Here is a 17,964-nt window from a genome sequence, read left to right as displayed (position 1 = left end):
GATCAAGAATTTAGCACTAAAATTCATTAACTTATTAATTATTCGTTGAATCCACGCATAGAACTTAGAATTGCACTCTCAGTATATCGAATGCTCTATATGTTCCACCACATAGACACATCATTAGTTATCCATTGTTATAATCCTAATTTGATCAATGATCCTCTATATGAATGATCTACACTGTAAAGGGATTAAATTACCGTTACACCCTACAATGTATTTATTCCTTAAAACACTTGACCCCGTATAAATGATATTTCAGCTTATGTGAAATGAGTACTCCACCATTTATGTTCGTTTGGTCAAGCTCGAAGGAGATCATCCTTTGCTTACTATTCGCCAGATAGAAGCTATAGATTCCATGTTTATGTTAGCGCTCCCACTCAATTGCACTACCGTGTTCCCAAAATGTAAGTATCACCCTGACCTAAAAGTAGGCTTAACTAACAAATCAAAGAACAAGAATAGCGTTTCAAGATTGAGCCTAATCATAACAGGATTAAGAACATTTGATCTAGGATCAACTAGGCGATATTGACTTGAATAGATATTACGGTAAGTTTAATAAATCTAAGTCAAAGTTCAATATCGGTCCCTTCCGATGCATACTCCATGCATCCAACCTGAGCTTTACTTTAACCAATGCTCTGGAAAGAACATAGAATTTCTCCAAATGCAAGTAAACTCTTGTTGTAGATTATCATATCAGTAAAACCCTATGTCTGATAAATCTAGGAAACTTTATTCACATAGTCATGTTTACTTTCCAATGTGTTGACAGCACAATAAACAGGATCAAGTATGTGAAAAGGGTTTCAGATGAATTTATACATCATGTACATATAATCATGAAATAAATCATGTGAACCATGCAACATTAAATGTTATTTATGATCTATATTAATAAGTAAATCTGATTATATTGAAATGAGTTTTATTTAGGGCATAAAATCCAACATGGATATCTGAATACACAATCACTCCCCCTTTTAATTTGTATCAATTCATAAAGAGCTCCCCGAAGCCATAATGCTTCCTTGAATGCTCTTGCAGTCGCCATGAATTTTGGTTTCGTGGTGGAAAGAGCAACCACAGACTGTAATTGGGCTTTCCAACTTATACAATTCTGGTTTGTTAAGAAAACGTAGGAAGTGATTGATTTTCTTGTATATCTGTTCGCGGCATAGTCAACATCCATGAACCATTTTAACTCCAATTCTCATTTTTCTTTCTAATAGGTCAGACCATAATCTCAAGTGCCCTTCAAGTACCTTAATAACCATTTGAGGGCCTTTCAATGTTAAATGCCCGAATTGGACATGAGCCAGCTTAAGATGCTTAGAGCGTGAGCAATGTCCGGTTTAGTGCTCACCATCACATACATTAAACATCCTAAGACCATAGCATAGGGTACATCCTTCATTTCCTCTTTCTCATTCGAACTGTTCAGACACTATTCCTTCGAAAAAATAAATTACCCCCTAATGAGATAGATGTACTCTTTGCGTCTTTTATGTTGAACTTTTGAATAACTTTCTTGATGTACCCAGACTACTTTAGGATAATAGTCTGATTCCTTCCGATTCCTTGAGACTTTAGTGCCAAGTATCTTTTAAACTGGTCCAAGCTCCTTCATCTCAAATTCTCTTTTGAGTTTGTCTTTAATAGTTTTGATCACAGATTTATCCTTGCCCATGATGAGCATATCATCCACATAGAGTAATAGGAACACGACTGTAGATTGCTCCAGATTCTTGAAATATAAGCAATGATTGTATGCAAATTGTTTAAACCTGATTTGTTGCATATAAGTATCAAATTTTTAATTCCATTGCCTTGGGGACTATTTCAAACCATATAAAGATCTATTAAGCTTGCATACCAACTCAACTCCTTTCCCTTCCACCTGAAACCCAGGTGGTTGCTTCATGTAGATCTTTTCATCCAAGAATCTATTCAGAAAAGCAGTCTTAACATCAAGTTGTTCAACTTCAAACTCTATTTAAGCTACCAAAGACAACATCAATCTTATTGTCTTGTACTTTACCACAAGTGAGAAAATTTTAGTGTAGTCAATTCCTTCGACCTAAGTAAGGGTGTTCATAAAAACTAAAAAAATCAAATCTGACCATCAAATCAACTAGACCGCAATTGAATTTTCGGTTTCATGTCATCACCAAATTTGGCGGTCAGTTTCGGTTATAGTTTTTTTGACATGGCGGTTGGTTTCAAATTTTGAAATAAAAAAAATAGTTAAACCAAAAAATTGCCAAAACTGCCATAAACCGCCCAAAACTGCCTAAAACCACCAAAAACCGCCCAAAACTGCCAAACTAAAAAACCACTAACAATTCCCAAAAATTGTACAGTTAGTTTTATACCGTTATAATTTCTAAATGATCTGTTACGATTTTTGTAAAATAAAAACCGCAAACGACTAGTCGGTTATAAATTTGTAAAAACTGACCATAATCGACCAATTTTTACCCCTAGACCTAAGTAAAGCCCTTAGCAACTAACTTGGCTTTGAACCTCACTGGTTCATTTTATTGATTTCATCTTTCGTCTTAAGAATCCATTTGCACTCCACAATCTTTTTGTTCTCCGGCTTTGGTAACAACCCAAGTCTTGTTCTTTCAGAATGAATCCATCTCTTGTCCATGGCCTGAAGCAATTTAGATTTGTTTCCACTTGGAATTGCCTCTTCGTAGCACCGAGATCTTCAATTTTAGTTTGTTGTACTGCTACCAGTGCAAATGCTATTAAGTCTGCTTCCGCGAATCTTGCTAGATGGTAAATCTCTCTTTTGGTTCCATCACGCGCCAACTGATAACCTTCCAGATTTGCCTATGTGAATCCTTTTAAAACTTCTATTTGGTCTTTATTATCTTTTGGCTCCGCTTTTGCTTCCGTCTGCGCATTGTCTTCCAGTTCCATACTAGCTTTCTTCTGTGGACCTTCTTTTGGGAGCTTCGTTCCGAAATCCATTTCCATGCTTGTAGTTCTTTTCTTTCTTGTTTTTCCTACATCACAAGGAGACACACTACCTTTCTTGGATGTCAAATGAGGATATTCTAACTCATTGAAAATAATATTTCTAGTAATCACTACCTTTGGCTTACCCTTTTCAAAAATACAAATTCTATACCCATTGGTACCTAAGGCATAGCCTAGGAGAATTCCCTTAACGGATATAAGTTCCAGCTTGTCAATAGATTAGTGTACATATGTTGTACGCCAAAATATTCTTAATTGCGTTAGGTTGGGTGTTCTGTTATACCACATTTCATAAGGTGTTTTTAAGTCTATAACTCTATTTGAGCTTCTATTTATAAGGTAGATTGCAGTTGCTAAAGCTTCCCCCCAATATATTTTTTCTAATCTGGAACTGAACAGTAAACATTTAACTTTGTTCAATAAGGTTCAGTTCATCCTTTCAGCAATACCATTTTGCTATGGGGTCTTCACTACGGTTCTATGCTTAGTGATTCTAAATTCTTGACACAACTTGTCAAATTCAGAGTTTATAAACTCCAACCCATTATCCGTCCTAAGGTTCTCAAATTTAAGATCTATTTAGTTTTCCACCTGTATTTTCCAAATTTTAAACTGTTCAATTCACTCATCCTTAGTTACTAACAAATAGGTTCAAACACACCTACTATAGTCATCAACTATTGAAAGAAAATATTAGTTACCGGAGTGAGTAGACACCTTGTATGGCCCCCAAAGATCACCATGCACATATTCAAGTGTCTTCTTAGTTGTGTGCCTTGCCGGAGTAAACTTCATCTTATGTTATTTTCCTAAAACACAAGATTCACAAAATGGTAAGGCAAAATAATTTTAATTATAGCCGTTTGAGTTATTTTGTGTTCTTTGTTTTTATTCATTATGTTATAGAACCTGTTCTATTTTAATTATAATCTGTTTGAGTCATTTTGTGTTATTTATTTATTTTTCATTATATCACTGTTATAGAACCGGTTCTATTTAATGATAACCGGTTTGGATTATTTTGTGTTATTCATTATGTTATAAAACCAGTTCTATTTTAATTATAATCGGTTTGAGTTATTCTGTGTTAGTTCTATTTTAATTTATACCCGAGACATCTAATTCCGGTGACTTTTCTGACGATAATGACAACTTCAGTGACTTTTCTGGCACCGATGACAACTTCGGTAATTTTTTTGGCATCGATGAATTTTTTGGTGATTTTTTTAACAACTTTTTCGGTACAAATGACTTTTCTAACGATTTTTTTAGCACTGATGACTTTTTCAGTAACCTTTTCAGGACTGATATCTACTCTGGCGATTTTTCCAGTAATAGTTATTATAAATTTTATAACTTTATTTATGTTCTTTTATTTAATTTCTCATATTTTAATTTTTGTTTATTTATTTTTATATTTTTTTACATTATTTATTTCTACTTTTTTTCTATATTTATTAAACTACCCAAAAAAAAAAAACATTAAAATTGGGCCCAACTAGCTATTTAACCATGCATTGGAAATTGGGATGCTCTAAAGCAATTTCACCAATAACAACAATGTCCAACTAAAACACTTGTTAATTATGGGGAGTTTTGTCGTCAAATTAGTTCAGTTAAGCATTTCAAGTGCTACAAACATCTCTATATAATAATTTTTACAGTCCTAAATTATAAATTTTACCCCTTTAAGTTTAAATTTTCATTTATGTCAATCTAGCACTAATTTAACAATAACAATTTTGTTGGGGGCGTGTAACTTGATTTAAATCACAACTACCAAAATCAAACTTCATTGAAAAAAAAAAGACATAAAAGGCATTATTTGGAAGATCTTATATTATGTAATATTGTAACAACTATATTAATGGATTACATAACACTATTTTCTTAGGCCAGTTATATATATAGTGTGTATGAGAGTAGTTGTAAAAATTGACCAAACACACAAACATGTAATATATTTACTTTCCTTTAGTACACATATAGAGGAGAACTTGTTATTGTTTATAGAAATCCAAACAACTCCCCAGATCCTCAATAAGATTTACAAGAACTGAAGGAGCACCATGATCACAGAAGTTTGATAAGATATATATAAATTACACATAAGTAAAGGCAACCACTTTTTCTTTTGCCTTTTATACCTTTATAGGTGTGATGTGAAGAAGAAGAAGAAGAAAAAAAGAAAAGTAAAAGAAAATATTTAATAAAAAGAAAGAAGCAACATTCATTTATGACATTTGCAGGACTTGATATGTGATTCAAAGAAGCTAGCTAGGCATCCCTCTACCCTTCATGACATGCCTTCTTAGACCAGGAATATGGACATTTGTGATGTAATCTGACCAATCAATGCTCTCCACGTCAAACCCAAACTTCCTCCTTTCTTCCTCTGACATGATATCCATTAGTCTTTGTGTATTGCTGTTATCAAACCTGGATACAAGTACAGTTCTTAGTATCAAAATCTATCCATATGATATGATTAATGTGGTTGTAATTGTAAATGTAATCATCTTACCTTCCATTATAGAAAGTGTATGGCTCATAAATGTTAGCTAAGTGCTTTGCTTGCTCCACTGACTTTCTGCAAATGATTTCAAGTTTCTGAGACAGCTTTTTATTTGAGGAAGCCATAGTTAATAACCCATTTCGTTGGACAGTATCTCTCCAAAGGTGTTCAGAGAAATCTTCCTTTGAGTTGAATAGCTTCATGGAAGGAACATGGATTGGCCTACCATTAGGATCAACACATGGTGAGTTGTTATAGTGTTCATACAGTAGTCTAGCAAGGTCATGAAACACTAGAGGGTTCACAACCGAAGAAGCGATTTGGTAAACATTGATATCTGGTTTTTGAGCCAATCCATGCTTTGCCATGGCTGCCAAGGTTGCATTAACAACCATGTCAGCTGGTACCTGCCAATAGCCAAGTTAAGAAAAAGATGATCCTTAGTACATTCTTAGCTTATCTCAAAACAGAAAAAGGATCTAAAAAAACATATGAATGAACAATTTAATTACCACATCAAGTACTCCATTGGGGTCCACTAGGAAACCTGACAGCTGTCCTTTTCCATAGTACAAAATTATTGGATCCATCATCCTATAAGAAGAGATGAGTTTATGAGGGCCTTATCTCAAAACTTAGAAGAAAATAAATGCAATTTTGCAATTATGGGAATGTACCTATTTCCCTCCATCCATCCAGGGAATGGCTCTTTGAAAGTACTTTCAATGACACTAGGTCTCATTATGACTACTGGTACATCTCCCCTCATACTATCAATCATCATTTCTCCCATGGCTTTTGTAAACACATAAGTATCTTGCCATCCATATTGTTGAGCCCTGATTATAATGGCCAACTATTATACAACTCTAAGGTCTTGTGTGGTAATAAAAAGAGAAAAACTCATTAGTCATTACCTTTCTAAACCCAACCCTTTCATCTTTTGTGTCAAAGCATTGTTTTCTAGATCTTCCTTTGAGTTAAAAGCCAGCTCTATTTCTTTTTCAATATCAAGTATGGGAAGTAATCCTGGTGGGGTTTCAGAAACAAAGTTCTCCCCTGAAATGGTTTCTCCTATACGAAATGGCTTTTCCATAATCTTTCCTTGTCTTTGTCCATTTACATAAGCTGTGTATGTGAAGAAGAAGAAGAAGAAGAAAAAAAACTCATTCAATTTTGCTGTCTAGTAAACATTTGAAGAGGCCATAACAAAAAAACATTTATATGTACCTGTTGATACTTGCATGAATAGCTTTAGTTTCTTACAATTCTTAGAAAAGTTCATAAGGTGACACGGCCCTTTTGTGTTTATAGCCAAAGCAACATCATATCTAACAAAGAAAAGTAGTTAGTACTTACAATTCCAACTTGTTAGCCTTGAAATTTTCTTATGAGCACCATAACTTGTCTCAAAGGGAAACAAAAATCAAAGAAAAGGCATAACCTTTCATCAAATGTTGTATTTGCTGCAGAATTCACAATGACATCTACTTCTTTCGCAATAGTTTCGGCTATATCGCCACTTAATCCCAGATCAGATTCACATACATTGCCTACTACAGGAACTAGTTTGCTCAACATGAATGACTGATAGGATTTTCCATAAGTTTTCTGGAGTCTCTTGAACAGCTCTGTGTTTATGATCTAAAGTGCAATAATAAATTAGAACTAAGCTTTTAGAGCCAAAAGAGTATAACACTAAGCAAACAAAATCAATTATTCATTGGTGAAGCTGGTTTTGAAGACACATCATTCCCCAAAACCAAACAAATAAAAAGACATACTTCATTTTTCAACCTTCCCATAGCAGCTTCCTTGTTCTTGGCTTTGATCAACAGATATATCTTACCAACATCAGGAACTGTCCTTAGTATTTTTTCTACTAGTACTGCAATATTTTAACAAGGATCACAAACCTTTCATATAAGAATAATATATATAACATGGAAGTATAATGTAGAAATGTACCTTTAGCAAGAAACCCAGTTGCACCAGTTACAAAAAAGCTTTTTCCTCTGAGAAAACTTACAATTCCAATACCATCATGCATTTCCAATGAAGAGTTTGATTGTGATCCTCCATATGGGACCAATTCCTTGACTGCAATGCCATTCTCTGCCTGAGTTTTCCCATTGGGAGACAAAACCAAGCTCCCATTTTCCACAACCACAGCAGCTCCATGATCAGTGCTCATTGCAGAAGAGGCAGCTGCTGCAGCTGCTCTTGGACTCAAAACAGAAGAGAATGATCCAATAGTCTTTATGACATTCCCACCACCTTGGCAACGCACCAAGCTGAAATTGTTCCTCCTTGAGAGGCTGCAGCCGCGCTTTTCGGGGACTCTTGCAAGAACAACAGGGGAAATGGAAGAAGAAGAGTTGAGGAACAAAGCTCCCATGATCATAAAACTAAGTGGGAGTGAAGTAGGAAAAAAAAAGTTTATGAAGAAAGAAAAGAAAAAAAGAAAAAAGAAAAAAGTAAAAAAAAAAAATAAGGGTGACAAACTTTATGTGATTTAGATAAAAATTGGGCTTGACTTAGTTTGAAGAGTTTAGCTAAAACACAAAGTGAAAAAAGCAAGTAAACTAACTGAGTTCTAAAATATAAGAGATGGGTTTAGTTTAGTTTGGTTGGTTATGAAGAGAAAAGAAAGAAAGAAAGAAAGAAAGGAAGGTGGGGTTTGGATGTAAAAGAAGATTGATGAAATAAGATGAGGATTAGGTGAATTAGAATAGTGAGATTTATAGGAGAGATTTGTTTTGATGACCAAAAAGGCTCTCTTTTTGCCACCTTTTAGAGAGGTAAGTATCATACTTACCCACCAACGGCTAAGATGGCGGGAACTCTCTTTATTTGACTCCGTTGATCAGACTTCTTTGCCGATGTGGGATTTTTTAGTAACTCACATAATTTAATGCAATAAAAACAGGGGAAGAAAAAGGGTGTGAGTGTTGGAATTGATTTTGGTGTCATTGGCTGGCTAGATTATTAGATAGATGGACTCTTATAACAAGATTTTGTGCTTATAATTTTTTTTTTATTATTGGTAAATGTAAATTATTTATGAATTTTATCATGAAAATTACATGTTATTTTGGTCAGCAATCTTTGAGTGGTTAAACCATATGTTTCAACTTTTTTTTTTGGGAGAAGTGAGTAGAGAGAGTTCAGAGTGTTCTCTGAACTGTGGAGACATTTTCGGTTTAGATTGCAGCCTCTGACTTATTATGTATGCATTAATAAGGATTAGGTTTTCTTAGGCACAATAATCTTGTAATAATAAAACATCGTAAATTCATAATAATCATACCACCAAAAATATTATATAGCCACCCACTTTTTTCATTGAAAAAATCTATGTACTTATTTATGTTTAATTATAATGGGTGGGCAATTTTCAAATTAATCTAATTAGACCGAATCAATCTAATTCAATTATGAAAAATTAGATTAGAGGTAAATTGTTCGATTCTAATTGAATTGAATCTGTTATTATAGGACACTTTTAAAATCTAATTAAAAACCGATCAAATTCAATTACATATAATATACATTAAAAAAAATATTATATTTATTTATAAATAATAAATAATATTCAAATGCCATTTTATGGTTGTTTATTAATTTTTCATGGATCCTATTACACTTTATTAAAGAAATCCTTAAAAAAGACTCTAAGAACTTATGCCTAGTTTAGTTTTATTGTGTATAGTTTTAAGATTACAACATATTTATATATATATATGTGAGATATATAATATATATCATGAGTGATTTATATTATATATATTTAGATGACATGTATATATAATATATATTATATATGTATATTAAAGTGTATATATATTATAAGTGAGAGGTATGTATAGTTATGTAATTAATTAATATATATACATATATATTATATGTATGTTATATGTGAAATGATAGTAACATACTACAAAAAATCTTACTTTTCGTTACAACAAAATTTGTGATTAAAAGTAAAAAAGTTGTGAATAATTATTAATTATCATTCCTATGTTGTGACTAAAAAGTCCGTAGTTAAATGTATTAGTCACAAAAATTACAATTTGTGGTGACAAAATGTGGTTTTAGTCACAATACTTGTTGTAACTAAAAGTAAATTAGTGACAATTTGTGTCTGAATACTATGTTTTAGTCACAAGTAGTTTTTTGCTGTGACCAAAAGTCACATTTTGTCACAAAAAAATTTATGTTGTGACTAAAAAATTATCACTAAAAATAGCTGTTTTTTGTAGTGACATATATAATATATTAATTAGCATAAAATTTAAGAGTTATTTAATACATGAGAGTAATATATAATATTGATGTCTAATAATATATGTATATATAACTTATCATATTTAGTGTATATGATAATAATAGTGACGATGATTAAAAATCATCATCTTTTGTGAATAAAAGATTTTTTGAATTTATTTTTCATTTAACGATGAACATCTTATATAGTAAGATAAGAAAAAATGACTTTCATAGTCACATATTTTATGTAGGATGTTGTGAGAAATTAAGAAGATAACCATTTCAATTTGATGAGATAAGGAAAGATTAACTTATTAGAAGTTAAATCTTTTAAACTTGTGAAATGGATCAAGTGGATCCAAACTTATAAAATGAGCCATAAAGTGAAAGAACAATTTTGGACTCAAAGTAAGTGAATCATGGTAGATTTAAAAATGTAAAAAAAGATGACAAAATTAAAGAAGCAATTTTGAGTCTTAAAAAATTAATTTGGTGTATAAAAAATTGATGAAAATTTTGTTAAATTTATTATAATTTTGGGCTAATCTCAATAGGGAGATAATCTTAAGATAATGGATGGAAATAATTCCATTATTCTGTGAGTAGTGATGTGAGTTTGATATTTTTAAAGTGATCAAAGAATCATTTTAATTAAGAGAAAGAGAATAATCCACAAAAGTGCTATTTTAAGAGATTATCTTGAAAGATTATATGTTGAGATTAAAATAAAATGTAGATGTTTTATTTTAAAGTAAATTTAAATTTTCACTTTATGGTAGAAATATAGGGTGAGCCACAAATTGAATCAAAATGTGCTGAGATATTGTTGATTAATTTATTTGATTTTAAATTAAAATTTCTAAATCAATTTTGGTTGTGCATATGAGAAATTTTAGTGTCAAAATTTTGTAAAAATAATTTCAAGAAAGAAATTAAAAAGAGTATAGAGGCAAAGTGGTCTTCTAGATATTTTAAATCAAGATACAAAATATTATCTTGATAATGAAATCTGAAAGTGTGGGGATGATACTCCAATATGATTAGTTTAAGCATGCTTGGTGTCTAAAACTAAGAATGAGTATATTTGAGACATACTTAGTGTCTTAAAATAAAGTGTAATTTGGACATGTTTAATGTCTAAAGTTAAATGTGATATTTAGACATGTTTGGTGTCTAATAATTGATGCATCATTTAGACATATTTAGTGTCTAAATTAGTATTTAATTTTGATAAGTTTGGTCTCAACATTAGTGAGAAATTGAATTAGTGTGAAAATTAATATTTTTTGATTTAATTTCACAATATAAGTCCAAAGTCAATATATTATTTGTAAACTCCCTATTAGAGAGAAAATGGTAACTAGTTTGACTTTTACAACACTATAAATACTCATTGAAACCTTCATGCAAATGGTTGGAAAATCTTGGCTCACTTGCTCAGGCAAAGAATAGAGTGCTCATACTTATGGTAATCCTTTCCTTTAAGTTTTTCAAGCAAAATACTTAATAATATTTACTTATGGAGTAAGGCTCGTTGACGCCCCAACCACGTAAAAACTCTGAGTTATATTTTCTTTTAACTTTTCTATTTAATATTAGTTTTCCAAAAAACTCAGTAAACAACATTGTATAGTATTGTGTTAGATTGTAATGTATTGTATTATATTAATATTATTTAATAGAATACTATGTTTGGTATTGATTTGTACTAATAGGTTATGTAAAATTATAATTTCTTCACAATAAACTCCATCCCAATCCCGACCATGGCTTGGACTCGAACCTGAACCTAGACCCCGGACTTGGACTCGAACCTCGGACCCAGACCCTGGACCCTAGACCCAAACCGGGACTTGAACTTGGACCTGGACTGAGACCTAAATCCCGAACCCCATATCCGACCCCATGGACTCGGATCCCATATCCGACTCACATTGTGTTAAAATTTATAGTCGTAATAATTAATACAATATAATATTTTATCCAAAGATAGTATTATTTGTTATTTAATACAATACAACCCTTATACGACCTACCAAAATTTACCCTTTCTGACAATAGTAGGACATTGGTAGGAAGACTTGAAGTTGAAGTACACTAAAGAAAAATTTTCACCTTTAGAGGAAGTTTTAAGTTCCAAAGCTTTCTACAAAAACCAGAACATTAACCTCAATATTAGACAAACCATCTAATTCTTATTTAAGGAATTAAGTTTTTTTTTTTTTTTTTGAATGGAAATATTGCAATTTATTGGAAAGATAAATCTTCCATAACAAATAGTCATAAAAAATACGAAATGACGAAAAATAAGAGCGCCTCGCAAGAAAGTTCCCGAGCCCAACTCCATTGATCCTCACCATAAGCACTTATAGGAATATTCAATATTAAATCTCTCTCTCATTTAAGGCAGAATGACTAGATATGACAAAATGATCTTGAGAGTAAGGCTGATGCAACACCTCTATACTTGGGCCTAACACTCCAAATACCACATGCTTTGAGAATAGATTGAGCTTCAAAAATACTTTTCCATATAAAGCTTGAATTGTTTCCTAACACAACAAATAAACAATCTCCATTATGGTAATACCGTGCTTTGATAATTTTGCTAACCAAGCTATCTTGAAATGTTACCAGCCTACACCCTTGTTTTAGTAGCATCTCTAAATTAAATGCGCTTATGAACTTTTTCTTTTAAGAAAATCCAACAAAGTGGTTTTATTCAAGCTTATTGTATTAGGAAGTCAAGATAAAAGCTGCCCTCTCTAGCTTTCATTATCCTTTTTATAAATATGTGGTGTAAATTTTCTTTTTAATACGCTTGTTTATATATTAACCTATAAACTTTAGGTAGAAAATTTATGAAATAAGTGATTTTAATGTATGTATAAGCATTGCCAAACCAAGTCATATCTTATTTCAAAGTTTGCTAGGGACATCACTATATTTGTCTTTGGATTGTTTTTTGTGAGATCTTGTTCTGTGGTTACTGTAGTTTTCAAAGGACCATAACCAAGTTTGATACTCAACATTGGGAAATCATTAAATCTCTCAACATGTTGAAAGCAAGGATCCCAAAGGGAGCTCCTAGATCTCTCTTTCTTCTATTATGCCTAAAAAAAACACTCAAAATATACTGAAGAGAAAAGCCAATGCCGATAAAAGCCTCATCCCCACTCCCAACCCCACGAATACAAAAGTCTTTCTCTTTGAAACACATTTTAATCACCAGACATACACCTTAGACAAGTGCAATGAAAACCAAACCCTTGGGACAGGAAAGTTTGACGAGCATCGCGATCCATACTAGCATCTATGTAGCATATCCGAAGCTCTTCACCTGCAAAAGAAAAGAAATCCACAATTAGATATCCTTAGAAATATAGATTTACAAAGTACGCTAATCAAATGAGTCAATAGATAGATAGGTGTTGATGAATTCTTAGTACGATATTAGCTATTTCTAGTGTGAACCACAGTGGTGAGCAGCAAACTGCTTCACTAAACAAAGAGCTTCATAGAGTTATTCACACGAAAGATAGCATAATGTAGCTATTTGTATTTCTATTCAGTCGCTCTACTAATTATTTGATAATAAAACTGTTTTTTTTTTCCTTTTTTTGTTCACTCAAATTCACCAACAGTTAAGGGGATGTTAAGGAGAAAGCATAAGCGACTGTCAGGACAAACTTTCAATTCGAAGGAAAAAGAGCATTTGAAAAAGGAAAATAAACTAATACACATGAGGCAAACCTTCCTCCACATCACGCAGAGCCATCAATTTCGCATCTGCACTCTCTATCCATATGATGTGGGTGTTGGGATCTGTAGTGAAAATACCAGACAATTCGAATAAGAGACTATGACAGGTTTTTCAGAAAGAACTCAGGACCAGTTTTGCTTCCTTGTAGCATATAGTTAATCTCGGAAATTATGGATACCAAATGTTTTTTTTCCCCAAGGAAAGTCTATTAACAATTTATTATTAATTTGTAGCAAAAGTGTATAAACAAATTGATTACATATACTTCATAATAATCAAAAATTGCCCCTCTACCATATTAGTTCCGAAAATTTGAATGAACCCCAAACAAATTGATTACATATGCTTCTTTTGCTTTTGTTATTTGTTTTTTCTTTCTTAGACACAATAATATAAACAAAATTTTTGGTCAATAATCAGAAACAGGAAGAAACAAATGCAGTCTTTACTTATTACATTAAAAGGCAAGAACTTAGTTACTTACCACAGTCATGATTATAGAACGAAGGAAGCATATAAACGGCATTTCCTACAGCACCTTCAGCTTCTACAGAGGCTGCAGCAGCTTGGAGAAGATCTTCATAAAGTCCTCCAGCACACTCAATTCGAAACGCATTAATTCGAATCCGTGCCAGAATTCCAGTGTACCATTGCTTGGTTAAAACTTGAAACGTTAAAGGAAAGTGATTTCTAAAACAGTGATACATAACAATGAAGCTAAAAAGTAAAAGGGCAAAAAATCACATTAAACTTCAGCCATTGAGAGGATACATGCCATCTTTTCATCAGGAAATTTTGCCACTTTGAAAGCACTCTTCAGGATATCAAAGCCTTCTTCCATCTGAAATTCATGACAAATTTACGATGGGCACAGAAAAGTAATGTAAATCATGGTTGAAGAGATATAACTATGCCACTGACCTCTGAAATCATCCGAGGAGACAACATAGCAGGCTGAAGTATGTCGAGAAGGTCAGCAGATGTGGCTCCTGATAGGACCATACATGCAAACCGCTTTACTAGGAGTGGATATTTTAAACCATGAGACCTTTACAATGAGACTAGTTAAATATTAAAACAACAAGAAAATATGAGTTTGTTTTTCACACAAATAACAAAGAAGAAGATTTCATTACCGGCAATAGTCATTAAAATCTACCCAATCTGCTTTGCCCTCGACACCAAGGAAAGACTGAAAAAAAATTAAACAAAGTTTGAAATAAAGCTGATTGTGTGACTAAATATGAAGACCCATAATCCATTTCAGAAGCTCTGGTGAAAAATTAAGCAGACCTCATTCTTTACAAATCAAAAGTCATTTGTGGAAAGATCTGAACTTAGAGAAAGAAAACCACTAACTAAATACATTCATGACTTAATGATACCAAAATGGAAGTACTGTACAGAAGCACAAATATAACTAATTGGAAGAGAAAAATTTGAATTCAACTCATACGTAACTTAGTATATTTAAGCAGGTATTCAATAATATTCTGTGAAACAAAACATCAAACACATGGTGGGCAGTACCTTAGCTTGTTCTTCGCACTTCTCACTGCAAAAAGCAACACTTGGAGATTGATCAACTGCAGAATTTTTAACCTTTTTGAGACAGAAATAACAGACACTTTGGATGGTAGAGAGAGAAGGGTAAGAGACGAGGGGTTTAGCCGTGTGTAAGAGCTCTCCGGCGCTAATTCTCCTAGTAGCGAAAACTCCTCGGCCGGATGACTCCGTGAGCTGGACCTGGACCGGCGGCGGTGCTGCTTGGACTGGAATCTCATTGTCAGCTTGGGCCTCGTCGGAGGTGGAGAATGACGATCCTAGAGGTGCATTTTTCTGAAAACGCTGCGTTTTAAACCGCGAAAGACAGCTACGGCTGTGGCGGAGCAAGGTCCAGTTTGACATTTTTAAGTCAACACCTTTGAGTTTGACTATTCGATTCCCAGAAACTAAAGAGGATTTCCTTCCTGTCAAACTTTCTCGGGGCGGGTCCGCCCCGACCCCTTAGAAACCCGACTGTTTATTTATTGTTAAGCTTATGTATTATAGTATAGATGGTATATGAAATTTAAGTAGATCCCCTTCATAGGATCATTCTATTAGACTTTCAACAGATTTTGTCATTTAAAAACAAAATTAATCTAATTTATTTTCATGATCGCATACGTTCTAGCTATTTTAGACCATAAATTTTTAAAAAAATTATAAATAGTTTACAGTATCAAAAAATTCTGAAGCTCGACATAACCAAAGCCTACAATAAAGTTGGATGGCGATTCATTGAAGAAGTTATGCTTAAACTTGGCTATGATGAGAGATGGGTTAAGAAAATTATGGGGTGTGTGATTATGGTGAACTACTCAATTCTGTTGAATGGTGAAGCTAGGGGCAATATTATTCCGAGACGTGGGCTTAGACAAGATAACCCATTGTCTCATTCTTTTTTTTTTTTTTTTTTTTTTTTTTTAATTTTGTACTGAAGTTTTTTCTAGTTTGATTCAGTAGAGGACTAATGGGAACATTAATGGCTTAAAGTTTGGAAGGAATGGTCTATCGATTTCTCATTTTTTTTTTTTCAGATGACAACTTGATTTTCTAGGATGCAAATGAAAATGATTGCCAATGCTTCAAGACGGTCTTACTCAAATATATGGAAGCCTCATGCCAACTTATTAATTTCAACAAATCAGAGTTGTCCTTTGGGAAAGTTGTTCCCATGGAAAGAAGAAGGGCAGTTGTTCCCATGGAAAGAAGAAGGGCTTTAGCTGATATCCTTAGGGTTAGAATTGTGGACAACCATGGCTTTTACTTGGGGTTACCGTCCTTTGTGGAGAGAAGAAAGAAAGATATCTTTGACTACATTAAGAACAAAGTGTGGAATAAATTAAGAGGATGGAAAGGGTCTTTATTCTCAGCAGCAGGGAAAGAAACTTTAATCAAAGTCGTAGCTAAAGTGATTTCCACTTACTACATGATGATTCAAATTTGTTCAAATTGTACCAGATGTGGTGGGAGTGCTATTGAGGATAATGTTCATGCTATTTTGAAGTGTTCTGCGACATTAGCAACCTAAAAAAAGAGTGGATTTTGGAACAAATTGAAGGACCGGGGCTCAAACGACCCAATGGAGTTCCTTGAATTCATGAGATCGTCTTTGTCTCTGAAGGAGTTTGGCTTGTTTGATGTTATTTCTTGGCATTTATGGAATTGCAGAAATAAATGGATTCATGGGGAATCCCTCCCGAGGCAGATATGACTATTGAGTAGTGTTTGAGTTTTCTTGGTGATTTTCTTGCTTTGTCTTCAAAGAGCCACAAGTTAAAGGATCCGAAGGCGTCCCAAAGATGGAGATCACCTGAATTCAACAAGCTAAAATTAAATGTTGATGTCGGTGTTTGTACAAGCTTGTAGTCAAGCAGTGTTGGTACAGTTGTTAGGGACCATCTTGGCAGGGTTCTTTGGCAAAGATGGAGTATTGGTAGCAACTTTTATCTCCTTTGGCAGCGGAGCTTGCTGCGATTAGATCGAGACTACAATTGGTGGCATAGCCCAAGTTGCAGGACGTCTTTATTGTGTCTCATTGTCTGGTTGCTATTCAACTTATTTATTCTAATTCTAAGGGTTGTAGAGATGTTGATAGTATCCTGTTGGATATTGATAAACTGAGGTCTGTTTTGATTGGTTGTAGTCTTAGTTTCGAGCGTAGAGATGCGAACTTTTTTGCTCATTGTATCGCTAAGTATGCTTTAGAGTTTAAAGTGTCTGCTTGTTGGACCGGGGTGCTTCCCTGTGTTGCTAGTCCTTTAGCTGTTCAGGACTTGCCTTCCTCTCTGTGAGGGTCCTTGTTGTTGTTGGTCTGGGCTTCTTTTCCTTCAAAAAAAAAATTAGATTTAAACAATTACTTACCACTCGTATAAGAAAAATGGTCGTGTGTGCAACAAAATATGTAAATCTTATTTTTGATTTTGTAAACTACTTAAAAAATTTTAAAAATTTATAAATAGTCTTAAGTAACTATTACGTAGACGATCATAAAAAAAAATTGACTAAAAAATTCTTTTGTATGCTAAAAAATATAGGGGTTCTACTGAAATACCCCTTTAGGAGAGTGTACTATAGACTTACCATATAGTATATAGGTTATTTTTTTAAAAAAATAATAAACTAACTTCCTTTTTTTTATTTGTTATTTTTTGTTCTTTTAGGTAAAATGAATATGTATATTACCACTTAAACATCATTTACATCAAAACAACACAATTTCAATCATGGCATGAACGTATTACAGTTTTCCAAACTATTCAATATCTACTTTAGATACTTTCTTAGGCATAACACTTCTAAGTATATTCTTTACATCATATTGTATCCCTTTTACAATTGTCTCTGTTGTGTGTACTTTTAAATTCCATAT

The 17,964-nt window shown here is 33.1% G+C and overlaps 2 protein-coding genes across 2 annotated transcripts; both read right to left on the bottom strand.

The window, feature by feature from the left end:
- Positions 1-4,935: 4,935 nt before the first annotated feature.
- On the bottom strand, positions 4,936-8,663 carry LOC115699209 (fatty acyl-CoA reductase 2, chloroplastic). Its single transcript, XM_030626502.2, has 9 exons — positions 7,484-8,663; positions 7,300-7,403; positions 6,960-7,159; positions 6,746-6,846; positions 6,433-6,643; positions 6,193-6,354; positions 6,028-6,109; positions 5,525-5,922; positions 4,936-5,439 (listed from the first exon to the last, which is right to left on the bottom strand). The coding sequence occupies exons 1-9, from the start codon at positions 7,917-7,919 to the stop codon at positions 5,274-5,276; spliced, it is 1,860 nt and encodes a 619-aa protein (XP_030482362.2). The 5' UTR covers positions 7,920-8,663; the 3' UTR covers positions 4,936-5,273.
- Positions 8,664-12,678: 4,015 nt separating this feature from the next.
- On the bottom strand, positions 12,679-15,571 carry LOC115699221 (histone-lysine N-methyltransferase ATXR4). The gene is made up of 7 exons (XM_030626517.2): positions 15,078-15,571; positions 14,684-14,739; positions 14,469-14,595; positions 14,319-14,388; positions 14,032-14,211; positions 13,538-13,609; positions 12,679-13,124 (listed from the first exon to the last, which is right to left on the bottom strand). Exons 1-7 carry the CDS (start codon positions 15,453-15,455, stop codon positions 13,006-13,008), a joined length of 1,002 nt encoding a protein of 333 aa, XP_030482377.2. The 5' UTR covers positions 15,456-15,571; the 3' UTR covers positions 12,679-13,005.
- Positions 15,572-17,964: the final 2,393 nt, after the last annotated feature.

The sequence above is a fragment of the Cannabis sativa genome, chromosome 8 (genome assembly GCF_029168945.1).
Source record: "Cannabis sativa cultivar Pink pepper isolate KNU-18-1 chromosome 8, ASM2916894v1, whole genome shotgun sequence".
NCBI classification, from domain to species: domain Eukaryota; kingdom Viridiplantae; phylum Streptophyta; class Magnoliopsida; order Rosales; family Cannabaceae; genus Cannabis; species Cannabis sativa.
The sequence above is the reverse complement of the archived record's forward strand: the minus strand, read 5'-3'. Positions and strand labels throughout refer to the sequence as shown.